The sequence below is a fragment of the Somniosus microcephalus genome, unplaced genomic scaffold, assembly GCF_052327205.1.
Source record: "Somniosus microcephalus isolate GS21.2 unplaced genomic scaffold, FLI_Smic_1.0 scaffold160, whole genome shotgun sequence".
Classification (NCBI taxonomy): Eukaryota; Metazoa; Chordata; class Chondrichthyes; order Squaliformes; family Somniosidae; genus Somniosus; species Somniosus microcephalus.
In genome coordinates this window covers 432767-456088 of record NW_028225347.1, presented here as the reverse complement: position 1 = coordinate 456088, position 23322 = coordinate 432767, and the positions used below count along the sequence as shown (strand labels likewise).

The window sequence follows — 23322 nt, the reverse complement described above, 5'->3', positions numbered from 1 at the left end:
TTCCGTGCCTAGGAGCTCTGAACCATGGCAGAGAGTGGCTGGGACACGTTTCTCACACGCCTCGAGATTAACCCGCACGGCAACTTTGCTGTCAGTGAAGAGAGACAAGAAAGACCAATGTGCCGTTTGCTCCTCTCAGTGTGGCCCTGAAGGACTGTGTCCAGGCTGGAGTTCTGTTCCCACCGTACGATCCGCCCCCAGATTGCCCTTTCTGAGCTCCAGCCAGGTGATGCTAAACACTCAGGTGGGAAAGACAAAAATCTACAACAATGTGCTTAAAACAAAGTTGATTTATTTGACATCTATCCAGAATATTAAACTCCAGCCCAGTTCCCAGAGTTATTAACATCAGCAGAAACAATCCCCACCTGTCAGAATGAACATGGTTCAGTCCGGGATGTGATTAACAGCAGCAACAACAGAATCCAACTCCTGCAGTCACTTGTGAACCCGCTGGTGTCTCAGCAGGTGGGATGAGCGAGTGAATCCCTTCCCACACAGAGAGCAGCTGAACGGCCTCTCCCCAGTGTGAACTCGCTGGTGTCTCAGCCGGTGGGATGAATTAGTGAATCCCTTCCCACACTCAGGGCAGGTGAACGGCCTCTCCCCAGTGTGAACTCGCTGGTGTGTCAGCAGATGGGATGAGCGAGTGAATCCCTTCCTGCACTCAGAGCAGGTGAATGGCCTCTCCACAGTGTGAACTTGTTGGTGTGTCAGCAGGTTGGATGACTCAGTGAATCCCTTCCCACACTCAGAGCAGGTGAACGGCCTCTCCCCAGTGTGAGTGCGCAGGTGTATAGTGAGCTCAGATGACCGCCTGAACCCAGTCCCGCATTGAGAGCACCTGAACGGTCTCTCCCCAGTGTGAACACATTGATGGCGTATCAGTTCCCAGGAACCTTTATAGCACTTCCCACAGTCCGAGCATTTAAAAGGTCTCTCATCAGTGTGAACTTGCTGGTGTCTCAGCAGGTTGGATGAGCGAGTGAATCCCTTCCCACACACGCAGGTGAACGGCCTCTCCCCAGTGTGAACTCGCTGGTGTGTCAGCAGGGTGGATGACTGAGTGAATCCCTTCCCACACTCAGAGCAGGTGAACGGCCTCTCCCCGGTGTGAACTCGCTGGTGTGTCTGAAGCTCAGATGACTGAGTGAATCCCTTCCCACACTCAGAGCACGTGAACGGCCTCTCCCCAGTGTGAACTCGGTGGTGTGTCAGCAGGTGGGATGACTGAGTGAATCCCTTCCCACACTCAGAGCAGGTGAACGGCCTCTGCCCAGTGTGAACACGCTGGTGTCTCAGTAGGTTGGATGAATTGGTGAATCCCTTCCCACACACGGAGCAGGTGAACGGCCTCTCCCCAGTGTGAGTGCGCTGGTGTCCCGATAGGTCAGATGACTGAGTGAATCCCTTCTCACACATGGGGCAGGTGAACGGTCTCTCCCCAGTGTGAACACGCTGGTGTATCAGCAGGTTGGATGACTGAGTGAATCCCTTCTCACACACGGGGCAGGTGAACGGTCTCTCCCCAGTGTGAACCCGCTGGTGTATCAGCAGGTTGGATGAATTAGTGAATCCCTTCCCACACTCAGAGCAGGTGAACGGCCTCTCCCCGGTGTGAACGGTGCTTTTTGCTTCCATATTCAAAGGCCGATGATATTCAGTTCCTGATGAATCGAGTGACTGTCAGATCTTGACGTGATGTTTGGTTTGAGTTTCCCATCTGCAAATCCTTCCCTTCTAACACCCTGTAAAATAAATTTAAAACAGGAAGCGTGAGAGAGAACCCACTAAAGAGGCAGGTTGTGAAATTGAGCTCAACGAAGCTGGTTATTTGTGGGGCCGGCACTAGAAAAAAGTGACCATGAAAGCTGCGGGATTGTCATAAAATCCCACAGGTTCACTAATGTCCCTCAGTGAAGGGAATCTGCCACCTGGTCTGGGACTCTGACCTCTATGGGAAGAGAGAGAGAGAGGTGGGAGTGGGAGGGGGCAAAGGAGATGGACTTTATACATCTGCAACTCGACCAGAACTTTGACAGAACCTCCAAAACCTGCAACCTCCAGCACCTAGAAGGACAAAGGCAGAAGGTGCATGGGAGCACCATCATCTCCAAGTTCTCCCAGTCACACACCATCCTGACTTGGACATATATCGCCGTTGCACATCATCACTGGGTGAAAATCCTGGAACTCCTTACACAACAGCATTGTGGGAGTACCTTCACCACACGGACTGCAGCGGTTCAAGAAGGCGGCCCACCATCACCTTCTCAAAGGGAAGATGGGGATTGGCAACATATTCTGGTCTTGCGAGCGACGCCCACATCCCAAGAATGAATTAAAACAAATCTGTATATGTAAAATGGATTAAAAGCCTCTACAGAAATACTTGTTCCTAAAACAATATTCTTTTACATTGTAGGGACAGTGTCTAACAACCTAATCTCCCCCAGAATCCACCTCCCTTGACTGTCACACATTGGAAATTGGTGGGTCCTCCTGGACTCAGAAGTACTGGGGGTTAAACCCAGCAGCTTCTCCTCCATCTCCACTCCAGCTCAAACTGAAGCAACAAAAAGACCTACACAGGCGGCCAGGGACCTACCTTCCGTCAGCCTGCGATAAAACTCTTCCTGACAGCCGCTGACTAATGGCGGCCGCAGCACCCACAATTCACCGCGCCCCAGAAACCGCTCTATCCACTGATTTCCCCGCTGAGAGTACGCATGCTCCCCGGGGCCGCGGGCCATTCTGGGATCCTGGCTCCTGTCCTTTGCCCCAAGTCGGACTTGGTGGAACCGGCTGAAAAAACCGGGAAGCGGCGGCTCGGATGGGGGAGGCGCTGCACCCTGGGTTTCCTGGTGCCAGGGCCCTGGCCGCACGTCCACCGGGCCCGGCCGCTCTGATTCTGATTGAGTTTTTTGATGAGGAAACAGAGAGGGTTAATGAGGGCAATGCGGTTAACATGTTGTACATGGATTTCCAAAAGGCGTTCGACAAGTGCCACATAATAGGCTTGCCAGCAAAGTTGAAGCCCATGGAATAAAAGGGACAGTGGCAGCATGGATACGGAATTGGCAAAGTGACAGGAAACAGAGTAGTGCTGAACGGTTGTTTTTCAGACTGGAGGAAGGTATACAGTGGTGTTCCCCAGGGGTCGGTACTAGGACCACTGCTTTTCTTGATTGATATATATATGACTTAGACTTGGGTGTACAGGGCACAGTTTCAAAATATGCAGATGACACAAAACTTGGAAGTATAGTGAACAGTGAGGAGGATAGTGATAGACTTCAAGAGGACATAGACATGCTGGTGGAATGGGCGGACACATTGGCGATGAAGTTTAACGCAGAAAAGTGCGAACTGATATATTTTGGTAGGAAGAATGAGGAGAAGCAATATAAACTAAAGGGTATAAGTCTAAAATGTGTGCATGAACAGAGAGACCTGGGGGTATGTGTGCACAAACCATTGAAGGTGGCAGGGCAGGTTGAGAAAGCAGTTCAAAAAGCGTGCGGGATCCTGGGCTTCATAAATAGAGGCATGGAGTCCAAAAGCAAGGAGGTTATGATGAACCTTTATAAAACACTGGTTTGGCCTCAACTGGAGTATTGTGTCCAATTCTGGGCACCGCATTTTAGGAAGGATGTGAAGGCCTCAGAGAGGGTGCAGAAAAGATTTACAAGAATGGTTCCAGGGATGAGGGACTTCAGTTCGGTGGATAGACTGGAGAAGCTGAGGTTGTTCTCCTTAGAGCAGAGAAGGTTGAGATGAGATTTGATAGAGGTGTTCAAAATCACAAGGGTTCTGGACAGAGTAGATAGAAACTGTTCCCATTGGTGGAAGGGTCGACAACCAGAGGACACAGATTTAAGGTGATTGGCAGAAGAACCAAAGGCGACATGAGGAAAAACTTTTATACTCAGCGAGTGGTTAGGATCTGGAATGCACTGCCTGAAAGGGTAGTGGAGGCAGATTCAATCACGGCTTTCAAAAGGGAATTGGATAAGTACCTGAAGTAAAGGAATTTGCCGAGTTACGGGGAGTGGGACGAGCTGAAGTGGTCTTGCAGAGAGCCGGCACGGGCTCGATGGGCTGAATGGCCTCTTTCTGTGCTGTAACCATTCTGATTCTATAAAATATTAGAAAGTTTGTTCTACAGAAGCACGGGGTTTATCTGCTTTTATTGATGAATTTAAAAAGTCTCTATTAAAACCTGAGCCAGTGTGTTGTGAGCCAAGGAGCCTTGTGTCCAATGCGGGGAATAAAGGCCCACAGCCTCCCCTGGCCCCGGGCCCTGAACAAGAGACTGGAGAAACTTGCTGCCCTGCGGATCAGACAATCAGCCGGTGCTAGTCCCGCCCCTCGGGCTCTCCGATTGGTTGGAGGGCCCGCCGCCGGCTCGCTTCTCCAGCCCCGTCCCGCTCGCTCCCTATTGGTCGGAAGCTCCCGTCAATCAGGCCCTGGGCCCGGGTCACGTGTCCCCGAGGAGATCACGTGCTCCGTCCAACTGCCGCCACTCGGCCTCTCAGGTTTTTCTATTTCTCTTTATTCTCTCCCGATCCACCACTTCCCCCCCCACCCCGCGTGATTCTCCACCCAATCGGAGCGGAGAAAACTCACTTTGCGTCACTGATCGCGACTCTGGAACCGACACCAAGGCCTTTCCCGGAATGGCCCGCGCCGACTCCGTCCGGCAGGATCCAAGTGCGCAGGCGCAGCTCTGAGTGGGGGAGGGGGGTTGGTCTCCTCTGGGTATGCGCGGTTATTACCCTTGGTGACCGGGAGGGGTCGCTGTGCCGGACTCGGCCCAAACCGCCGCTCCGTGTGCGCATGCGCGGACTATCGTCTGTCAATCAACCATCAGCCAGAAGAGGTCGCTGGTGAGACCAGTGAAGAAAGAAACACTTGCATTTCTATGGCGCCTTTCACCACCACTGAACGCCCCAAAGTGCTTTACAGCCAATGAAGTACTTTTGAAGTGCAGTCACTGTTGTAATGTAGGAAATGCGGCAGTCAAATAGCGCACAGCAAGCTCCCACAAACAGCAATGTGATGATGACCAGAAAATCTATCTTATTGTTAACTCTGTTTCTCTCTCTACGGATGTTGCCTGGCCTGCTGAGTGTTTCCAGCATTTCCTGTTGTTATTTCAGATTTCCAGCATCCGCAGTATTTTGCTATTATCCTTTTGTTACATTGATTGAGGGATAAACATTGGCTAGGACACCGGGGATATTTCCCCTGCTCTTTCCCACATTACAACAGTGACTACACCTCAAAAGTACTTCATTGGCTGTAAAGCACTTCAAGACATCTGCTGGTCATGAAAGCACTATATAAATGCAAGTCTTTCTTTCTCAAAATAGTGTCATGGGATCTTTTACATCCACCTGAGAGAGCAGACAGGGCCTCACTTTAATGTCTCATCTGAAAGACGCCACCTCTGACAGTGCCTCAGTACTACACTGGAGTGTTAGCCTGAATTTTTGTGCTCAAGTCTCTGGAGTGGGACTTGAACCCACAACCTTATGCCTCAGAGGTAAGAGTGCTACCATAGAGTCATAGATTTATACAGCACAGAAAGGGGCCCTTCAGCCCATCGTGTCCGCGCCGGCCATCAAGCCCTGTCTATTCTAATCCCATTTTCCAGCACTTGGTCCGTAGCCTTGTATGCTATGGCGTATCAAGTGCTCATCTAAATGCTTCTTGAATGTTGTGAGGGTTCCTGCCTCTACCGCCCTTTCAGGCAGTGAGTTCCAGATTCCAACCACCCTCTGGGTGAAAAAGTTTTTCCTCCGATCCCCTCTAAACCTCCTGCCCCTTACCTTGAAACTATGCCCCCTGGTTATTGACCCCTCTACTAAGGGGAAAAGTTCCTTTCTATCTACCCTATCTATGCCCCTCATAATTTTGTACACCTCAATCAGGTCCCCCCTCAGCCTTCTCTGCTCTAAGGAAAACAACCCCAGCCTGTCCAGTCTCTCTTCATAGCTGAAGTGCTCCAGCCCAGGTAACACCCTGGTGAATCTCCTCTGCGCCCTCTCCAATGCAATCACATCCTTCCTATAGTGTGGCAACCAGAACTGCACACAGTATTCCAGCTGTGGCCTAACTAGCGTTTTGTACAGCTCCATCATAACCTCCCTGCTCTTGCCTTCATTAGCCGAGGCATAGAATATAAGTATCCCATATGCCTTCTTAACCACCCTATCTAGCTGTCCTGCTGCCCTCAGGGATCTATGTACATGCACACCAAGGTCCCTCTGATCCTCTGTCCTTCCTAGGGTCCTACCATTCATTGTATATTCCCTTGTTAGTCCTCCCAAAATGCATCTCCTCACACTTTTCAGGGTTAAACTCCATTTGCCACACTGCTGCCCATCTAACCAACCCGTCTATATTCTCCTGTAGCCTGAGGCTTCCCTCCTCGCTATTTACCATTCCACCAATTTTTGTGTCATTTGCGAACTTACTGATCATACCTCCTACATTCATATCTTAATCATTAATGTACACTACAAACAGCAAAGGACCCAGACCCTGTGGTACACCAGTGGACACAGGCTTCCAGTCACGAAAACAACCTTCAACCATCACCCTCTGCCTCCTGCCACTAAGCCAATTTTGGATCCAATGTGCCAAATTGCCCTGGATCCCATGGGCTTTTACCTTCTTGACCAGTCTCCCTTGTGGGACTTTGTCAAAAGCCTTACTAAAGTCCATGTAGACCACATCAACTGGACTGCCCTCATCCACACACCTAGTCGCCCCCATCGAAAAATTCAGTCAAATTGGTTAGACATGATCTCCCCCTGACAAAGCCATGCTGACTATCCTTGATTAATCCTTGCCTCTCCAAGTGGAGACTAATTCTGTCCCTCAGAAGTTTTTCCAATAATTTCCCTACCACTGATGTTAGGCTCACTGGCCTGTAATTCCCTGGTTTATCCCTACTACTACCCTTCTTGAATAATGGTACTACGTTAGCTGTTCTCCAGTCCTCTGGCACCTCCCCTGTGGTCAGAGAGGTTCTGAAAATTTGTGTCAGAGCCCCTGCAATCTCCTCCCTTGCCTCACACAGCAGGCTGGGATATATCTCATCTGGGCCTGGGGGTTTATCCACTTTTAAGCCCGCTAAAACCACTAGTACCTCCTCCCTCTCAATACTAATTTGTTCAAGTATATCACAATCCCCCTGCCTGATTTCTATGCCTGCATCGTCCTTCTCCATAGTGAACACAGATGCAAAATATTAATTTAAAACCTCACCTACATCTTCTGGCTCTACACACAGATTGCCACTTTGGTCCCTAATGGGCTCTACTCTTTCCCCGGTTATCCTCTTGCCCTTAATATACTGATAAAACACCTTGCGATTTTCCTTTATTTTGCCTGCCAGTGTTTTTTCATGACCCCTCTTCGTTCTCCTAATTTCTTTTTTAAGTACCCCCCTGCACTTTCTATGCTCCTCTAGGACTTCCACTGTTTTTAGTCCTTTGTATCTGCCAAAAGCCTTCCTTTTTTTCCGAAACCATTCTTGTATGTCCCTCGACATCCAGGGTTCCCTGGGCTTGTTGGTCCCACCCTTGACCTTTACGGGAACATGTTGGCGTTGTACTCTCCCTATTTCCTTTCTGAAAGTCTCCCACTGCTCTGATGTGGATTTTCCTACAAGTAGCTGATCCCAGTCCACTTTGGCCAGATCCTGCCTTATCATATTAAAATCGGCCTTCCCCCAATTTAGAACCTTTATTTCCGGTCCATCTTTGTCCTTTTCCATAACTACTTTAAATCTCACCAAATTATGGTCACTGTCACCAAAATGCTCTCCTACTAACCCTTCTACCACTTGCCCTGCTACATTCTGTCGAATTAGGTCCAGTACTGTAATGTATGTACCTTTAAGGGGAGAACTACTTTTTACAGCTCCTGTATACTGTAAGTACCGGCAGTGACCACACCTGTATATAAACCCTGAGTAGTGATCTGTACAGTTAGTTTTAGAGTAACCCTCATTCAGTAAACACCTGTTGAATCGTTCTCTGCAGTCTTTTGTCTGATTATTGAAGGACACAACATTAAGATACACGGATCTAACAGTGGCGACGAGCAAGTTCGAACCTACCTGCAACTCCGGATCACCTCCTAGGGATTCGCTCCTGGAGAACAGTGGAAGAAGATCGAGTCCAGAAGCACGGGCTTCGACCACGGGCAACCGCCCAGTCATCCAGCGGAGATTTGAGCATCGCAGGGGAGGCTGTCGAGAGCCAGGCTTGGCTTTCCAGTCACGGTGGTCCAGCAAAACGGGCTGGCAACAGGTACTGCGCAGATACTTTCCGGACAGCGACGGGCTAGAGCCCGACCGAGCGGCACAGAAAAAGGCCGAGCAGCGTTGACGGGGGAGAGAGAGAGGGCAGAGCGCACAGGGCGCAGCCGGTGTTCAGGACCGAGCGGCGTCAACGGGGGAGAGAGGTGAGAGAGAGCAGAGCGCAGCCGGTGTTCAAGGGCCGAGCAGCGTCAACGGGGGAGAGAGGCGTGCAGGAAAACGCGCAGAGCGCAGCTGGTGTTCAAGGGACGAGCAGCGTCAATGGGGGAGAGGCGCGCGTAGGAAAACGCGAAGCGCTGCCATTGCCACGAGGACCACAGAGAGCGGCGTTGGCAGCAGCGCAGGAGCAGCGCACGAAACCCACAGGGCGTCACCATTTGCCACGAGGACCGGCGAGAGCGGCATTGGCAGCAGCGCGGGAGACGCAATTTTAAGCCGCAGCGGGGAAGAAGGGAAAGCGCGGGAGACACCATTTTAAGCTAGTCTACCCACACCCAAAAATGCCGAAGAGTGGCAGTATCACAGCGTACGACAATGAAGTCGAAGATTGGACGACATATGTCGAACGCATAGAAATATACTGCAAGGCGAATGAAGGAAGTGCCAGGTGACAAGAAAGCGCTGGTATTGTTGAATTCAATGGGTGCAAAAACGTACGGCTTACTACGAAACCTAGTAACCCCAGAGAAGCCAGTAGAAAAGGATTTTGAAAACATAGTGTCAATCCTACAGGACCACTTAAACCCCACACCGCTGCTAATAGCAGAAAGATTTAAGTTTCACAAAAGGAACCAGCATAAAGATGAAAGTAATGCTGAGTATTTAACGGAACTCCGCAAGCTATCGAAACACTGCCAGTTTGGAACGGGACTAGCAGATACTTTAAGGGACAAATTTGTGTGTGGGCTTCAAAGTGAAGGAACCCAGAAATGGCTTCTATCAGAAAAGGATCTTACGCTGGACAAGGCTTTCAGCATTGCAGTATCACACGAAGCAGCAGCACGGGGCGCTGCAGAGATACAATGGAGACCGCAAGAATATGGCACAAATGAAATGTCATACGGAACAGTGAAGTGCTATCGCTGCGGCAGAACAACACACGACCATAATGATTGCTGGTTCAAGGACAAAGTGTGCAGACAGTGTGGAAAAGTAGGACACATAGCAAGAGTCTGCAGGTCGGGAAAGAAAACCAGCAGCAAGAAATCTCCACAGGAGAAGTACAAGAAGGTACATAAGGTGATGGAGAGTAGTTCAGACAAACAGAAGAGTGATACAGACTCCGGAAGCAAGGAGCTGGGTTGTCTGAAACTACATAATGTGATCAAAACGGAGGATCACCAAACTATCTGGGTCACGCTCAAGATAGCAGGAGTCCAAGTGAAAATGGAATTGGACACAGGATCAGCCATAACAGTCATAAACCGAAGGGACTACAAGCGGCTATTCTCACATATACCCTTGAGGGATACAAAGATTGTCTTGAAGACGTACACGGGGCAAAAAGTCTACCCCAAAGGAAAAATAAGGGTGAAAGTTATATATAACGGCAAGGAAACACCAAAAATGGACCTATATGTATTGCCAGATGGAGGATCACTACTACTAGGACGTGAATGGATCCGGAAGGTACAGCTAGATTGGCATTCCATACAGGCACTGACTGTGGCTGACAAAAAGGATGATGACGTCACACCTGGGCGACTGTCAAAGATCCTAACTGACGTGAAAGAAGTGTTCCAGCAAGGACTCGGAACACTAAAAGGCATGACAGCGATGATTAAAATTGAAGAAAACGCAAGCCCAAAATTTTTTAAGGCCAGACCGGTACCTTATGCGATCCGCCCAGCCGTCGAAGCAGAGCTGGAGAGTCTGGAACGTTCAGGTGTACTGTCCAAGGTAGGCTGGAGCGAGTGGGCTACACCCATTGTCCCTGTGATGAAAAAGTCATTGAGCAGCACGCCTGGGGAACCAAGAAAGGTTCGCATCCGTGGGGACTTTAAGGTAACAGTGAACCCGGTCCTTCACACCGTACAATATCCACTTCCGCGGATTGAAGATATTTTCGCCTCGCTATCTGGAGGGAAACACTTCACTAAGATTGATCTGGCCCAGGCGTATCTGCAAATGGAGGTAGAAGAAGCATCAAAAAAATACCTCACAATCAAGAACATAAGAACATAAGAACAGAAGAAATAGGAGCAGGAGTAGGCCAATCGGCCCCTCGAGCCTGCTCCACCATTCAATAAGATCATGGCTGATCTGATCCTAACCTCAAATCTTCTATCACTCTCCATCCACCCGAGCCCATGTGATCTCCCGGGAGAGGCGAAAAACCAGATAAAAGACCCAATGGCCAATTTGGGAGAAAAAAATCTGGGAAATTCCTCTCCGACCCATCTAGGCGATCGAAACTCGTCCAGGAGATCACTCTGTCCCTATATATTCTCCAGTACTTACCTTCTGTAAAGGCGATCTCCACCCCAGCCAGGAACAGGAATAAAACCATCTCCTGAAATCTAACACAGAATTAGAACACAGTAGGAGCAGAACCAGGCTACACGGCCCCTGGGCCCACTCCACTACCCACAGGGCCATGACCATTCCAAACCTAGACTCATGTCCAATTTCCTGCCTGCTCCCCGTAACCCTTAATTCCCTTTACTTCTAGGAAACTATCTATTTCTGTTTTAAATTTATTTAATAATGTAGCTTCCACAGCTTTCTGGGGCAGCAAATTCCACAAACCTACCACCCTCTGAGTGAAGAAGTTTCTCCTCATCTCAGTTTTGAAAGAGCAGCCCCTTATTCTAAGATTATGCCCCCTAGTTCTAGTTTCACCCATCATTGGGAACATCCTCACCGCATCCACCCGATCAAGCCCCTTCACAATCTTATATGTTTCAATAAGATCGCCTCTCATTCTTCTGAACTCCAATGAGTAGAGTTCCAATCTACTCAACCTCTCCTCATATGACCATCCCCTCATCCCCGGGATTAACCGAGTGAACCTTCTTTGTACTGACTTGAGAGCAAGTATGTCTTTTCTTAAGTATGGACACCAAAACTGTATGCAGTATTCCAGGTGCGGTCTCACCAATACCTTGTACAACTGCAGCAATACCTCCCTGTTTTTATATTCTATCCCCCTAGCAATAAAAGCCAACATTCCATTGGCCTTCTTGATCACTTGCTGCACCTGCATACTAACTTTTTGAGTTTCGTGCACCAGGACCCCCAGATCCTTTTGTACTACAGTACTTTCCAGTTTCTTGCCATTAAGATAATAACTTGCTCTATGATTTTTCCTGCCAAAGTGCATAACCTCACACTTTCCAGTATTGTATTCCATCTGCCAAATCTCTGCCCACTTACTTAGCCTGTCTATGTCCCTTTGCAGGTTTTTTATGTCCTCCTCACTCACTACTTTCCGTCCCATCTTTGTATCATCTGCAAACTTTGATATGTTACACTCGGTCCCCTCCTCCAAATCGTTAATATAGATTGTAAAGAGTTGGGGACCCAGCACTGACCCCTGCGGAACACCACTAGTTACTGGTTGTCAGTCTGAGAACGAACCATTTATCCCAATTCTCTGCTTTCTGTTAGCGAGCCAATCCGCTACGCACGCCAGAATATTACCCCCAATCCCGTGATTTTTTATCTTGAGCAATAATCTTGTGTGTGGCACCTTGTCAAATGCCTTTTGGAAGTCTAAATACACTACGTCCACTGGTTCCCCTTTATCCACCCTGTATGTTACTTCCTCAAAAAACTCAAGCAAATTTGTCAAACATGACTTCCCCTTCATGAAACAATGCTGAGTTTGTCCTATTAAATTATGTTTATCCAAATGTCCCGTTACTGTCTCCTTAATAATGGACTCTAACATTTTACCAACCACAGATGTTAGGCTAACAGGTCTATAGTTTCCAGCCTTCTGCCTACTACCCTTTTTAAATAAGGGTGTTACATTAGCAGTTTTCCAATCTGCCGGGACCTTTGCTGAGTCCAGGGAGTTTTGGAAAATTATTACCAATGCATCCACAATCCCTACCGCCACTTCCCTCAAGACCCTAGGATGCAAGCCATCAGGTCCAGGGGATTTATCCGCCTTGAGTACCATTATTTTACCAAGTACCACTTCCTTAGTGGTTTTAATCGTATTTAGCTCCTCCCCCGCTAGGGCCCCCTGTTTGTCCAGTGTTGGGATATTCTTAGTGTCCTCTACCATAAAGTCTGATACAAAATAATTGTTCAGCGTTTTTGCCATCTCCATGTTTCCCACCATTAATTTCCCGGTCTCATCCTCTAAGGGACCAACATTTACTTTAGTCACCCTTTTTCTTTTTATATAACTATAGAAACTTTTGCTGTCTGTTTTTATATTTTTTGCTAATTGACTTTCATAATCTATCTTCCCTTTCTTAATCAATCTTTTAGTTATGTTTTGCTGTCTTTTAAAGACTTCCCAATCTTCTATCCTCCCACTAGATTTGGCTACCTTATATGCCCTTGTTTTTAGTCGGATACTATCCTTAATTACTTTACTTTGCCACGGATGGCTATCTTTTCTTTTACACCCTTTTTTCCTCAGTGGAATATATATTTTTTGGAAGTTGTAAAATAACTCCTTAAATGTACACGACTGATCATGTACCGTCTTACCCTTTAATCTATTTTCCCAGTCCACTCTAATCAATTCCGCTCTCATACCTTCATAGTCTCCTTTATTCAAGCTCAGCACGCTTATTTGAGATCCAACCTTCTCACCCTCTAATTGAATATGGAATTCAACCATGTTATAGTCACTCATTCCAAGGGGATCCTTTCCTAGGACATTTTTAATTAATCCTGTCTCATTACACAGGACCAAATCTAAGGTTGCTTGCCCCCTGGTTGGTTCAGTTACATACTGCTCAAGAAACCCATCCCTAATACACTCAATGAACTCATCCTCAAGGCTGTTTTGCCCAATTTGATTTGTCCAGTTAATATGATAATTAAAATCCCCCATAATTATAGATGTTCCCTTATTGCAAGCCTCAACTATTTCCTGATTAATACTCCGTCCAACAGAGTTGCAACTGTTCGAAGGCCTATAGACTACATCCACTCGTGTTTTTTTCCCCTTATTATTCCTTATTTCCACCCAAACTGTTTCACTATCCTGCTCCTTTGACCCAATATCATTTCTCTGTATTACAGTGATTCCTTCCTTTATTAACATAGCCACCCCACCTCCCCTCCCTTCCTGCCTGTCCTTCCTGATTGTTAAATAACCTGGTATGTTTAATTCCCAGTCATGGTCACCCTGCAGCCATGTTTCTGTAATGGCCACAAGATCATACCCATATGTCGTTATTTGTGCCATTAACTCATTCATTTTGTTACGAATGGTACGTGCATTCAGATAAAGAACTTTCAAATATGTTTTGTAACACTTAGTTCGTTTTTTCCCCTTTTAGTACTTTACTTTTTACTCCATACCTTCTGTCCCTTCCTGACACGTTCTGTTTTTTAATTCCCCCACTGCTACCTAAGTCTATGACCTTCTTTGTTGTCATTTCTATTATTTGCTCTCTAGAAACCTCCCCCCAACTAATTAGTTTAAAGCCCTCTCTACAGCCCTAGTTATATGATTCGCCAGGACTCTAGTCCCAGCACTGGCCAAGTGGAGTCCATCCCAACGGAACAGCTCCCTCCTGTCCCAGTACTGGTGCCAGTGTCCCAAGAAGCAAACCCATTTCACAGCAGCAATCACAGCAACCTCACAGTGCAGATAGAGGCCATTTCGGCCCACCCGATCCCCGTAACCCCTACACCAACACATATCCCACCCTATCCCCGTAACCCCACGTATTTAATCCCCCTAACACTAAGGGTCAATTTTATCATAGCCAATCAACCTAACCCGCACATCTTTGGACTGTGGGAGGAAACCGGAGCACCCGCACGCAAACATGGGGAGAATGTGCAAACTCCACACAGTCACCCGAGGCCGGATTCGAACCCAGGTTCCTGGCGCTGTGAGGCAACAGTGCTAACCACTATGCCGCACCAGTCTTTGAGCCACGCACTTAACTCTTTAATTTTATTTATCCTAGCCAAATTCGCTCGTGGCTCAGGTAATAACCCAGAGACTATTACCCTTGAGGTTCTGTTTTTTAATTTGACCCCTAGCTGCTCATACTCCTTTAACAGAACCGTCTTCGTTGTCCTATCTACGTCGTTTGTACCAACATGGACCACGACAACTGGATCCTCCCCCTCCCACTCCAAGTTTCTTTCCAGCCCAGAAGAGATGTCCTTAACCCTGGCACCGGGCAGGCAACACAGCCTTCGGGACTCCCGCTCTTGACTGCAGAGAACCCTATCTATCCCCCTAATGATACTATCCCCAACCACTACAACATTTCTTTTTACTCCCTCCACTTGAATGGCCCCCTGTACCACGGTGCTGTGGCCAGGTTGCTCATCCTCCCTGCAGTCCCCGCTCCCGCCCTCACAGGGAATCAACACCCATAAAGGTCTCTACCAATACAACTGGCTGGTATTCGGGGTAGCATCAGCTCCGGCTATTTGGCAGAGGGCAATGGAACAAGTCCTGCAAGGGATCCCAGGGACCCAGTGTTATTTGGACGACATCCTGGTCATGGGCGAAAATGACAGTGATCACCTTGCCAACCTGGAGCAGGTGCTCACTAGATTGCAGGAATATGGGCTGTGAGCTAACCGCCCCAAATGCGAGTTTTTTAGAAAACAGATCTCGTATTGTGGCCACGTTATCAATAAAGAGGGGTTACATAAGAACATAAGAAATAGGAGCGGGAGTAGGCCAATCGGCCCCTCGAGCCTGCTCCGCCATTCAATAAGATCATGGCTGATCTGATCCTAACCGCCAATCTACTATCACAGAGCCATCTCCTGAATCTAACAGAATTAGACACACGAAATAGGAGCAGGATCAGTCCCCAGAGAAGATTGAGGCAGTAGTCAAGGCTCCAGCACTGGAAAATGTGTCACAACTGAGGTCGTTCCTCGGGCTGGTAAACTACTACCATAAGTTCTTGCCAAATTTGTCTACAATACTACACCCACTGAACACCCTACTGCAAACTGGGGTGCCATGGAAGTGGAGTGACGAATGTAGACGAGCTTTCCAGAAGAGCAAAACACTAATCACATCGAAAGAGGTATTGGCCCATTACAACCCGGCATTACCAATTCGGTTGGCATGTGATGCGTCACCCTACGGCATTGGAGTGGTGTTGTCGCACAAATTCTCAGACGGCTCAGAGAGGCCAATAGCCTTTGCGTCACGATCACTAACCTCAGCCGAGCGTAACTATGCCCAGATTGACAGGGAAGCCCTCAGCCTAGTGTGGGGAGTGAAAAAGTTCAATCACTATCTGCATGGGCAGAAGTTCACCTTGCTGACTGACCACCAACCACTTATCTCCATCTTTAATCCAAAGAAGGGCGTTCCGGTGATGACTGCACAACGGCTACAAAGATGGTCCCTTTTTCTAGGGGCGCACCAATATGAAATCGAGTATAAGGGCACGAAACAGCATGGAAACGCTGATGGGCTATCACACCTGCCACTGCCTACTGCGGAGGAAGCACCAGCAGTGGATCCTGTCAAAATATTTCATTCGACTATAATTGAATGCTTGCCAGTAACTAACTCTAGTATAAAGAAGGAGACCCGAAATGACCTGACACTGTCTCGGGTATATGATTTGACGGTGAAGGGATGGCCAGCACATGGCGACTCACTGTTGCCAGCATTCTCATCCAGAAGAGAACAGCTGTCAGTATGCCAGGCGACCTTGATGTGTGGATCCCGAGTGGTAATTCCACCCAAGTTAAGGGAGAGCGTGCTCAATGAGCTTCACAAAGGTCATCTGGGAGGGGTAAAAGTGAAAAGCCTAGCCAGGGCTTATGTCTGGTGGCCGGGAATCGATAAACAAATCGAGGACCTGACGAAGAGCTGCTCAGGATGCCAGAAAGTCCAAAATGCACCACCACAGGCCCCTCTACACCCATGGGAGTGGCCCTCATCTCCATGGCAATGGGTGCATATTGATTTTGCTGGTCCATTCATGGACTCAATGTTTTTAATAGCCGTGGATGCGCACTCGAAATGGCCTGAGGTCATCAAAATGTCCTCCACCACCACGGAGAAAACTATTGCAGTCCTACGGACCATTTTTGCCAGGAATGGCTTGCCAGAACAGATTTGCTCCGACAATGGAACACAGTTTGTGTCCGAAGCGTTCCGGAGGTTCTTGAAAAAGAATGGGGTAAGGCATTACACATCCGCCCCGTATCATCCAGCCACAAATGGATTGGCTGAGCGGTTCGGACAAACCTTTAAGAAGGCAATAAAGGCTATGTACAATGACAACATTCTGCTGCAGCACAAGGTGGACAATTTCCTGTTTGCCTACCGGAATGCGACACATGCAGTCACCAACCAGGCCCCAGCCATGATGTTCTTTAAGCGAAGGTTAAGATCTCGCCTGGACTTGCTCAGACGAAACGTACGAAGAGATGTTGAGAGTAAGCAATTCCAGCACATCCATGAGAAGCCAACAAGGAGCTTCAATGTAGGGCAACCAGTCTTGGCCCGCGACTACCGAACAGAAAAATGGCAGCCAGGAACGATATGCACAGGGCAGGGCCCACTAATGTACACAGTGGACGTTGGGGAGAGCATCGTGAGACGCCATGCTGACCAGATCCTAGAGTCACAAGAACAAGTCAACCCCATGCCTCGCCCATACGTACCTGGTGATGAACCCGACGTACAGGTAGCATCTACCCCAGAAACAGTAGCATCGGAAGTTGATGAACCAACAGACGACAGGGGGCCAGAATCGCCTCCGCACCAAGAGCAAGACACTTGGGAAAGGCGCTATCCAGAAAGGATCAGGAAGCCTCCCCAAAGACTGCATTTATAAATAGACTATTTTCAGCTAATGTTGCATGTTAAAAGTGCTAATTGTAATTAGTTTGATATTTAATTGTTAAATGAGTGTTATGGTACTGTTAATCTAAAAGTGGAGGAATTGTAATGTATGTACCTTTAAGGGGAGAACTACTTTTTACAGCTCCTGTATACTGTAGTACCGGCAGTGACCACACCTGTATATAAACCCTGACTGGTGATCTGTACAGTTAGTTTTAGAGCAACCCTCATTCAGTAAACACCTGTTGAATCGTTCTCTGCCGTCTTTTGTCTGATTATTGAAGGACACAACATTAAGATACACGGATCTAACAAGTACTGCCCCCTCTCTTGTAGGACTTTCTACATGTTGGCTGAAAAAGCTCTCCTGGATGCACTTTACGAATTCCACACCCTCTAAGCCTTTCACACTCTGACTATCCCAGTTGATATTGGGGAGGTTGAAATCCCCAACAATTATTACCCTATTATTTCGACACTTCTCGGAGATTTGCCTACATATCTGTTCCTCAATCTCCCCCTGACTGTTTGGAGGCCAAAAGTACACTCCCAGCAAAGTGCTTGCCCCCTTTTTCTTTTTAAGTTCTACCCATATGGCCTCATTAGAGGAACCTGCTAAGGTATCATCCCTCCTTACAGCAGAAATTGACTCCTTGATTGATATTACTAACCTGATTTTTGGTCAACTCTTGGAGTATTCACGTTTAATAAATCTGCGGGAGAAGGAGTCGCTTCACTTGTACTGGTGCCTGGGGCCTGATCACCTTCCCCAGGAGCAAGGCCTTGACGCTGACTTTGTTCACTTGTACTGGTTCCTGGGGTCTGATCACCTTCCTCAGGAGCAGGGCCTTGATTCTGGGGGTGTTCTGTTGCACCGCTTGGTGTACTTGAGAAGAGCCCCATCAGGGCGAGTGCGGTAGGGTCAGGGGGTGAGTGCGGGAGGGTCAGGGGGTGAGTGCGGGAGGGTCAGGGGGCGAGTGCGGAAGGGTCAGGGGGCGAGAGCGGGAGGGTCAGGGGGCGAGTGCGGGAAGGTCAGGGGGCAAGTGCGGGAGGGTCAGGGGGCGAGTGCGGGAGCATCCATCTCCAGGGCCAGTGTGTATCTGAGTCAATGGGACTCACTGTGACCTTTCTCCCCAGTCCATCTCCAGGATCAGTGTGTATCTGAGTCAATGGGACCCTCTCTGACCATTCTACCCAGTCCATCTCCAGGACCAGTGTGTATCTGTGTCAATGGGACTCTCTCTGACCATTCTCCCTAGTCCATCTCCAGGACCAGTGTGTATCTGACTCAATGAGATTCTCTGACCATCCTCCCCAGTCCATCTCCAGGACCAGTGTGTATCTGAGTCAATGGGACTCTCTCTGACCTTTCTCCCCAGTCCATCTCCAGGACCAGTGTGTATCTGAGTCAATGGGACTCTCTCTGACCTTTCTCCCCAGTCCATCTCCAGGACCAGTGTGTATCTGGGTCAATGGGACTCTCTCTGACCTTTCTCCCCAGTCCAACTCCAGAACCAGTGTGTATCTGACTCAATGAGACTTTCTGACCATCCTCCCCAGTCCATCTACAGGACCAGTGCATATCTGAGTCAATGGGACTCCCTCTGACCTATCTCCCCAGTCCATCTCCAGGACCAGTGTGTATCTGGGTCAATGGGACTCTCTCTGACCTTTCTCCCCAGTCCATCTCCAGGACCAGTGTGTATCTGAGTAAATGGGAATCTCTCTGACCTTTCTCCCCGGTCCATCTCCAGGACCAGTGTGTATCTGAGTCAATGGGACTCTCTCTGACCTTTCTCCCCAGTCCATTTCCAGGACCAGTGCGTATCTGAGACAATGGGACACTCTCTCAGCTTTCTCCCCAGTCCATCTCCAGGACCAGTGTGTATCTGAGTCAATGGGACTCTGACCTCTCTCCCCAGTCGATCTCCAGGACCAGTGTGTATCTGAGTCAATGGAACACTCTCTCACCTCTCTCCCCAGTCGATCTCCAGGACCAGTCTCTATCTGTGTCAATGGGACTCTCTCTGAACTTTCTCCCCAGTCCATCTCCAGGACCAGTGTGTATCTGAGTCAATGGGACTCTCTCTGACCTATCTCCCCAGTCCATCTCCAGGACCAGTGTATATCTGAGTCAATGGGACTCTCTCTCACCTTTCTCCCCAGTCCATCTCCAGGACCAGTGTGTATCTGAGTCAATGGAACTCTCTCTGACCTTTCTCCCAGGTCCATCTCTAGGACCAGTGTGTATCTGAGTCAATGGGACTCTCTCTGACCTTTCTCCCCAGTCCATCTCCAGGACCAGTGTGTATCTGAGTCAATGGGACTCTCTCTGACCTCTCTCCCCAGTCTATCTCCAGGACCAGTGTGTATCTGAGTCAATGGGACTCTCTCTGAACTTTCTCCCCAGTCCATCTCCAGGACCAGTGTGTATCTGTGTCAATGGGACTCCCTCTGACCTTTCTCCCCAGTCCATCTCCAGGACCAGTGTGTATCTGAGTCAATGGGACTCTCTCTGACCTTTCTCCCCAGTCCATCTCCAGGACCAGTGTGTATCTGAGTCAATGGGACTCTCTCTGACCTTTCTCCCCAGTCCATCTCCAGGACCAGTGTGTATCTGAGTCAATGGGACTCTCTCACCTTTCTCGCCAGTCCATCTCCAGGACCAGTGTGTATCTGAGTCAATGGGACTCTCTCTGACCTTTCTCCCCAGCCCATGTTCAGGACCAGTGTGTATCTGAGTCAATGGGACTCTCTCTGACCTTTCTCCCCAGTCCATCTCCAGGACCAGTGTGTATCTGAGTCAATGGGACTCTCTCTGACCTTTCTCCCCAGTCCATCTCCAGGACCAGTGTGTATCTAAGTCAATGGGACTCTCTCTGACCTTTCTCCCCAGTCCACCTGCAGGACCAGTGTGTATCTGAGTCAATGGGACTCTCTCTGACCTTTCTCCCCAGTCCATCTCCAGGACCAGTGTGTATCTGAGTCAATGGGACCCTCTCTGACCTTTCTCCCCAGTCCATCTCCAGGACCAGTGTGTATCTGAGTCAATAGGACTCTCTCACCTTTCTCGCCAGTCTATCTCCAGGACCAGTGTGTATCTGAGTCAATGGGACTCTCTCTGACCTTTCTCTCCAGTCCATCTCCAGGACCAGTGTGTATCTGAGTCAATGGGACTCTCTCTGACCTTTCTCTCCAGTCCATCTCCAGGACCAGTGTGTATCTGAGTCAATGGGACTCTCTCTGACCTTTCTCCCCAGTCCATCTCCAGGACCAGTGTGTATCTGAGTCAATGGGACTCTCTCTGACCTTTCTCCCCAGTCCACCTGCAGGACCAGTGTGTATCTGAGTCAATGGGACTCTCTCTCACCTTTCTCGCCAGTCCATCTCCAGGACCAGTGTGTATCTGAGTCAATGGGACTCTCTCTGACCTTTCTCCCCAGTCCATCTCCAGGACCAGTGTGTATCTGAGTCAATGGGACTCTCTCTGACCTATCTCCGCGGTCCATCTCCAGGACCAGTGTGTATCTGAGTCAATGGGATTCTCTCTGACCTTTCTCCCCAGTCCACCTGCAGGACCAGTGTGTATCTGAGTCAATGGGACTCTCTCTGACCTTTCTCCCCAGTCTATCTCCAGGACCAGTGTGTACTTGAGTCAACGAGACTCTGTCTGACCTTTCTCCCCAGTCCATCTCCAGGACCAGTGTGTATCTGAGTCAATGGGACTCCCTCTGACCATTCTCCCCAGTCTATGTCCAGGACCAGTGTGTATCTGAGTCAATGGGACTCTCTCTGACCTCTCTCCCCAGTCTATCTCCAGGACCAGTGTGTATCTGAGTCAATGGGACTCTCTCTGACCTTTCTCCCCAGTCCATCTGCAGGACCAGTGTGTATCGGAGTCAATGGGACTCCCTCTGACCATTCTCCCCAGTCTATGTCCAGGACCAGTGTGTATCTGAGTCAATGGGACTCTCTCTGACCTCTCTCCCCAGTCTATCTCCAGGACCAGTGTGTATCTGAGTCAATGCGACTTTCTCCGCAGTCCATCTCCAGGACCAGTGTGTATGAGTTAATGGGACTCTCTCTGACCTTTCTCCCCAGTCCATCTCCAGGACCAGTGTGTATCTCAGTCAATGGGACTCTCTCTGACCTTTCTCCCCAGTCCATCTCCAGGACCAGTGTGTATCTGAGTCAATGGGACTCTCTCTGACCTTTCTCCCCGTTCCATCTCCAGGTCCAGTGTGTATCTGAGTCAATGGGACTCTCTCTGACCTTTCTCCCCAGTCTATATCCGGGACCAGTGTGTATCTGAGTCAATGGGACTTTCTCTTACCTTGCTCCACAGTCGATCTCTGGAAGCTCTTTGAATCGGAAGGGTTCTCTCTGGTTGGTGCTCACAATCCTGTGTTGGTTCAGCTGCTGTCGTTCCTCAGTCTACAATCCCTGTTTACTCTCAGCTGAGCACCTTCCTCAATCACACCATCATTCACCGGGAGATCTAATTGTGGCAGAGCAGCAAATAAGAACAATATTGAAAGCGTGAAATAATGTAATGTAGTCTTTTAATCTGCTTACTAATAATTCAATTTGAAGGCCGAGTATTTGTTTGATTTTGTGCCTTTCCTCAGATCCCCAGTTGCGAGGCTGTGTGTTTAGTTTGGAGATTCTCCTGACAGTAAATTTTCGGCCTCCTGAGACTCCCCCATTCTCACTGCTCTGGGCGGAAATGCGCCATTTTCTGTGCGAGTTACTGACCGGAGCGGTGACCTAAACTCGGGGCTGAGCAGCCGCTGTCGGGCCGAGATCCCTCAGTCACAGAGCGGGCCCTGTAACCCAGGCAACCAGCCTGTTTCTCAGCGGCTAGCGCCGCTCGGCCCAGCACACAGCAAACCCAGGTTCAGCAGGGGAGCGGCACTGCGCCTGCGCCGGAGGGCAGGGGAGCGGCACTGCGCCTGCGCGGGAGGGCAGGGGAGCGGCACTGCGCCTGCGCCGGAGGGCAGGGGAGCGGCACTGCGCCTGCGCGGGAGGGCAGGCGAGCGGCACTGCGCCTGCGCCGGAGGGCAGGGGAGTGGCACTGCGCCTGCGCGGGAGGGCAGGGGAGCGGCACTGCGCCTGCGCCGGAGGGCAGGGGAGCGGCACTGCGCCTGCGCGGGAGGGCAGGCGAGCGGCACTGCGCCTGCGCCGGAGGGCAGGGGATCTGCAGTGCGCCTGCGCCGGAGGGAGGGCAAGGGAGCGGCACTGCGCCTGCGCGGAAGGGCAAGGGACCGGCACTGCGCCTGCGCGGAAGGGCGAGGGAGCGGCACTGCGCCTGCGCGGGAGGTAGGGCAAGGGAGCACCACTGCGCCTGCGCGGGAGCGAGAAAGGGAGCGACACTGCGCCTGCGCGCTAGCGAGTAAGGGAGCGGCACTGCGCCTACGCCGGGGTGCACGGGAGCGGCAGTGCGCCTGCGCCGGAGAGAGAGAGAAAAGGAGCGGCACTGCGCCTGCGCGGGAGAGGGCAAAGGAGCGTCACTGCGCCTGCGCGGGAGAGTGTAAGGGAGCGGCACTGCGCCTGCGCGGGAGAGAGTAAGGGAGCGGCACTGCGCGTGCGCTGGAGAGAGTAGGGGAGCAGCACTGCGCCTGCGCGGCAGGTTGATGTCGCACGAACGCATCACTGTCGCTCCCAGTGGTGGGAGGACTACATCGCAACATATTGTCAGGAGGCTGCGATTCAGCCCCTCCAGCCTGTTCCACCAGCCAATTCCATTCACTCCAGCTGATTTCAAGAAAGGGCTGAGCATACTGGATACAACAAGCACCCGACAACACCCCGGACTAGCCGCGCCTCTAGCCAAGCTATTCCAGTACAGCTACAACACTGACATCGACCCGACAATGTGGAAAACTGCCCAGGTATGTCCTGTCCACAAAAAGCAGGACAAATCCAACCTGGCCAATTACCGCCCCATCAGTCGACCCGCAATTATCAGCAAAGTGATGGAAGGTCTCATCGACAGTGCTATCAAGCAGCA

General features: G+C 49.8%; 1 protein-coding gene across 3 annotated transcripts; it reads right to left on the bottom strand.

Moving 5' to 3' along the window:
* Window positions 1-272: 272 nt before the first annotated feature.
* LOC147082181 (uncharacterized) lies at window positions 273-22247 on the bottom strand. 3 transcript variants are annotated; one of them, XM_085980423.1, is made up of 4 exons: window positions 21888-22247; window positions 21646-21810; window positions 4020-4138; window positions 273-1748 (listed from the first exon to the last, which is right to left on the bottom strand). In XM_085980423.1, the coding sequence occupies exon 4, from the start codon at window positions 1639-1641 to the stop codon at window positions 439-441; it is 1203 nt and encodes a 400-aa protein (XP_085836549.1). In that variant the 5' UTR covers window positions 1642-1748; window positions 4020-4138; window positions 21646-21810; window positions 21888-22247; the 3' UTR covers window positions 273-438. The 3 variants fall into 3 exon arrangements, with proteins under 3 accessions (XP_085836549.1, XP_085836548.1, XP_085836550.1); XM_085980422.1 differs by lacking the exon at window positions 4020-4138; XM_085980424.1 differs by lacking the exons at window positions 4020-4138; window positions 21646-21810; window positions 21888-22247 and adding an exon at window positions 4630-4773.
* Between the last annotated feature and the right edge of the window lie 1075 nt (window positions 22248-23322).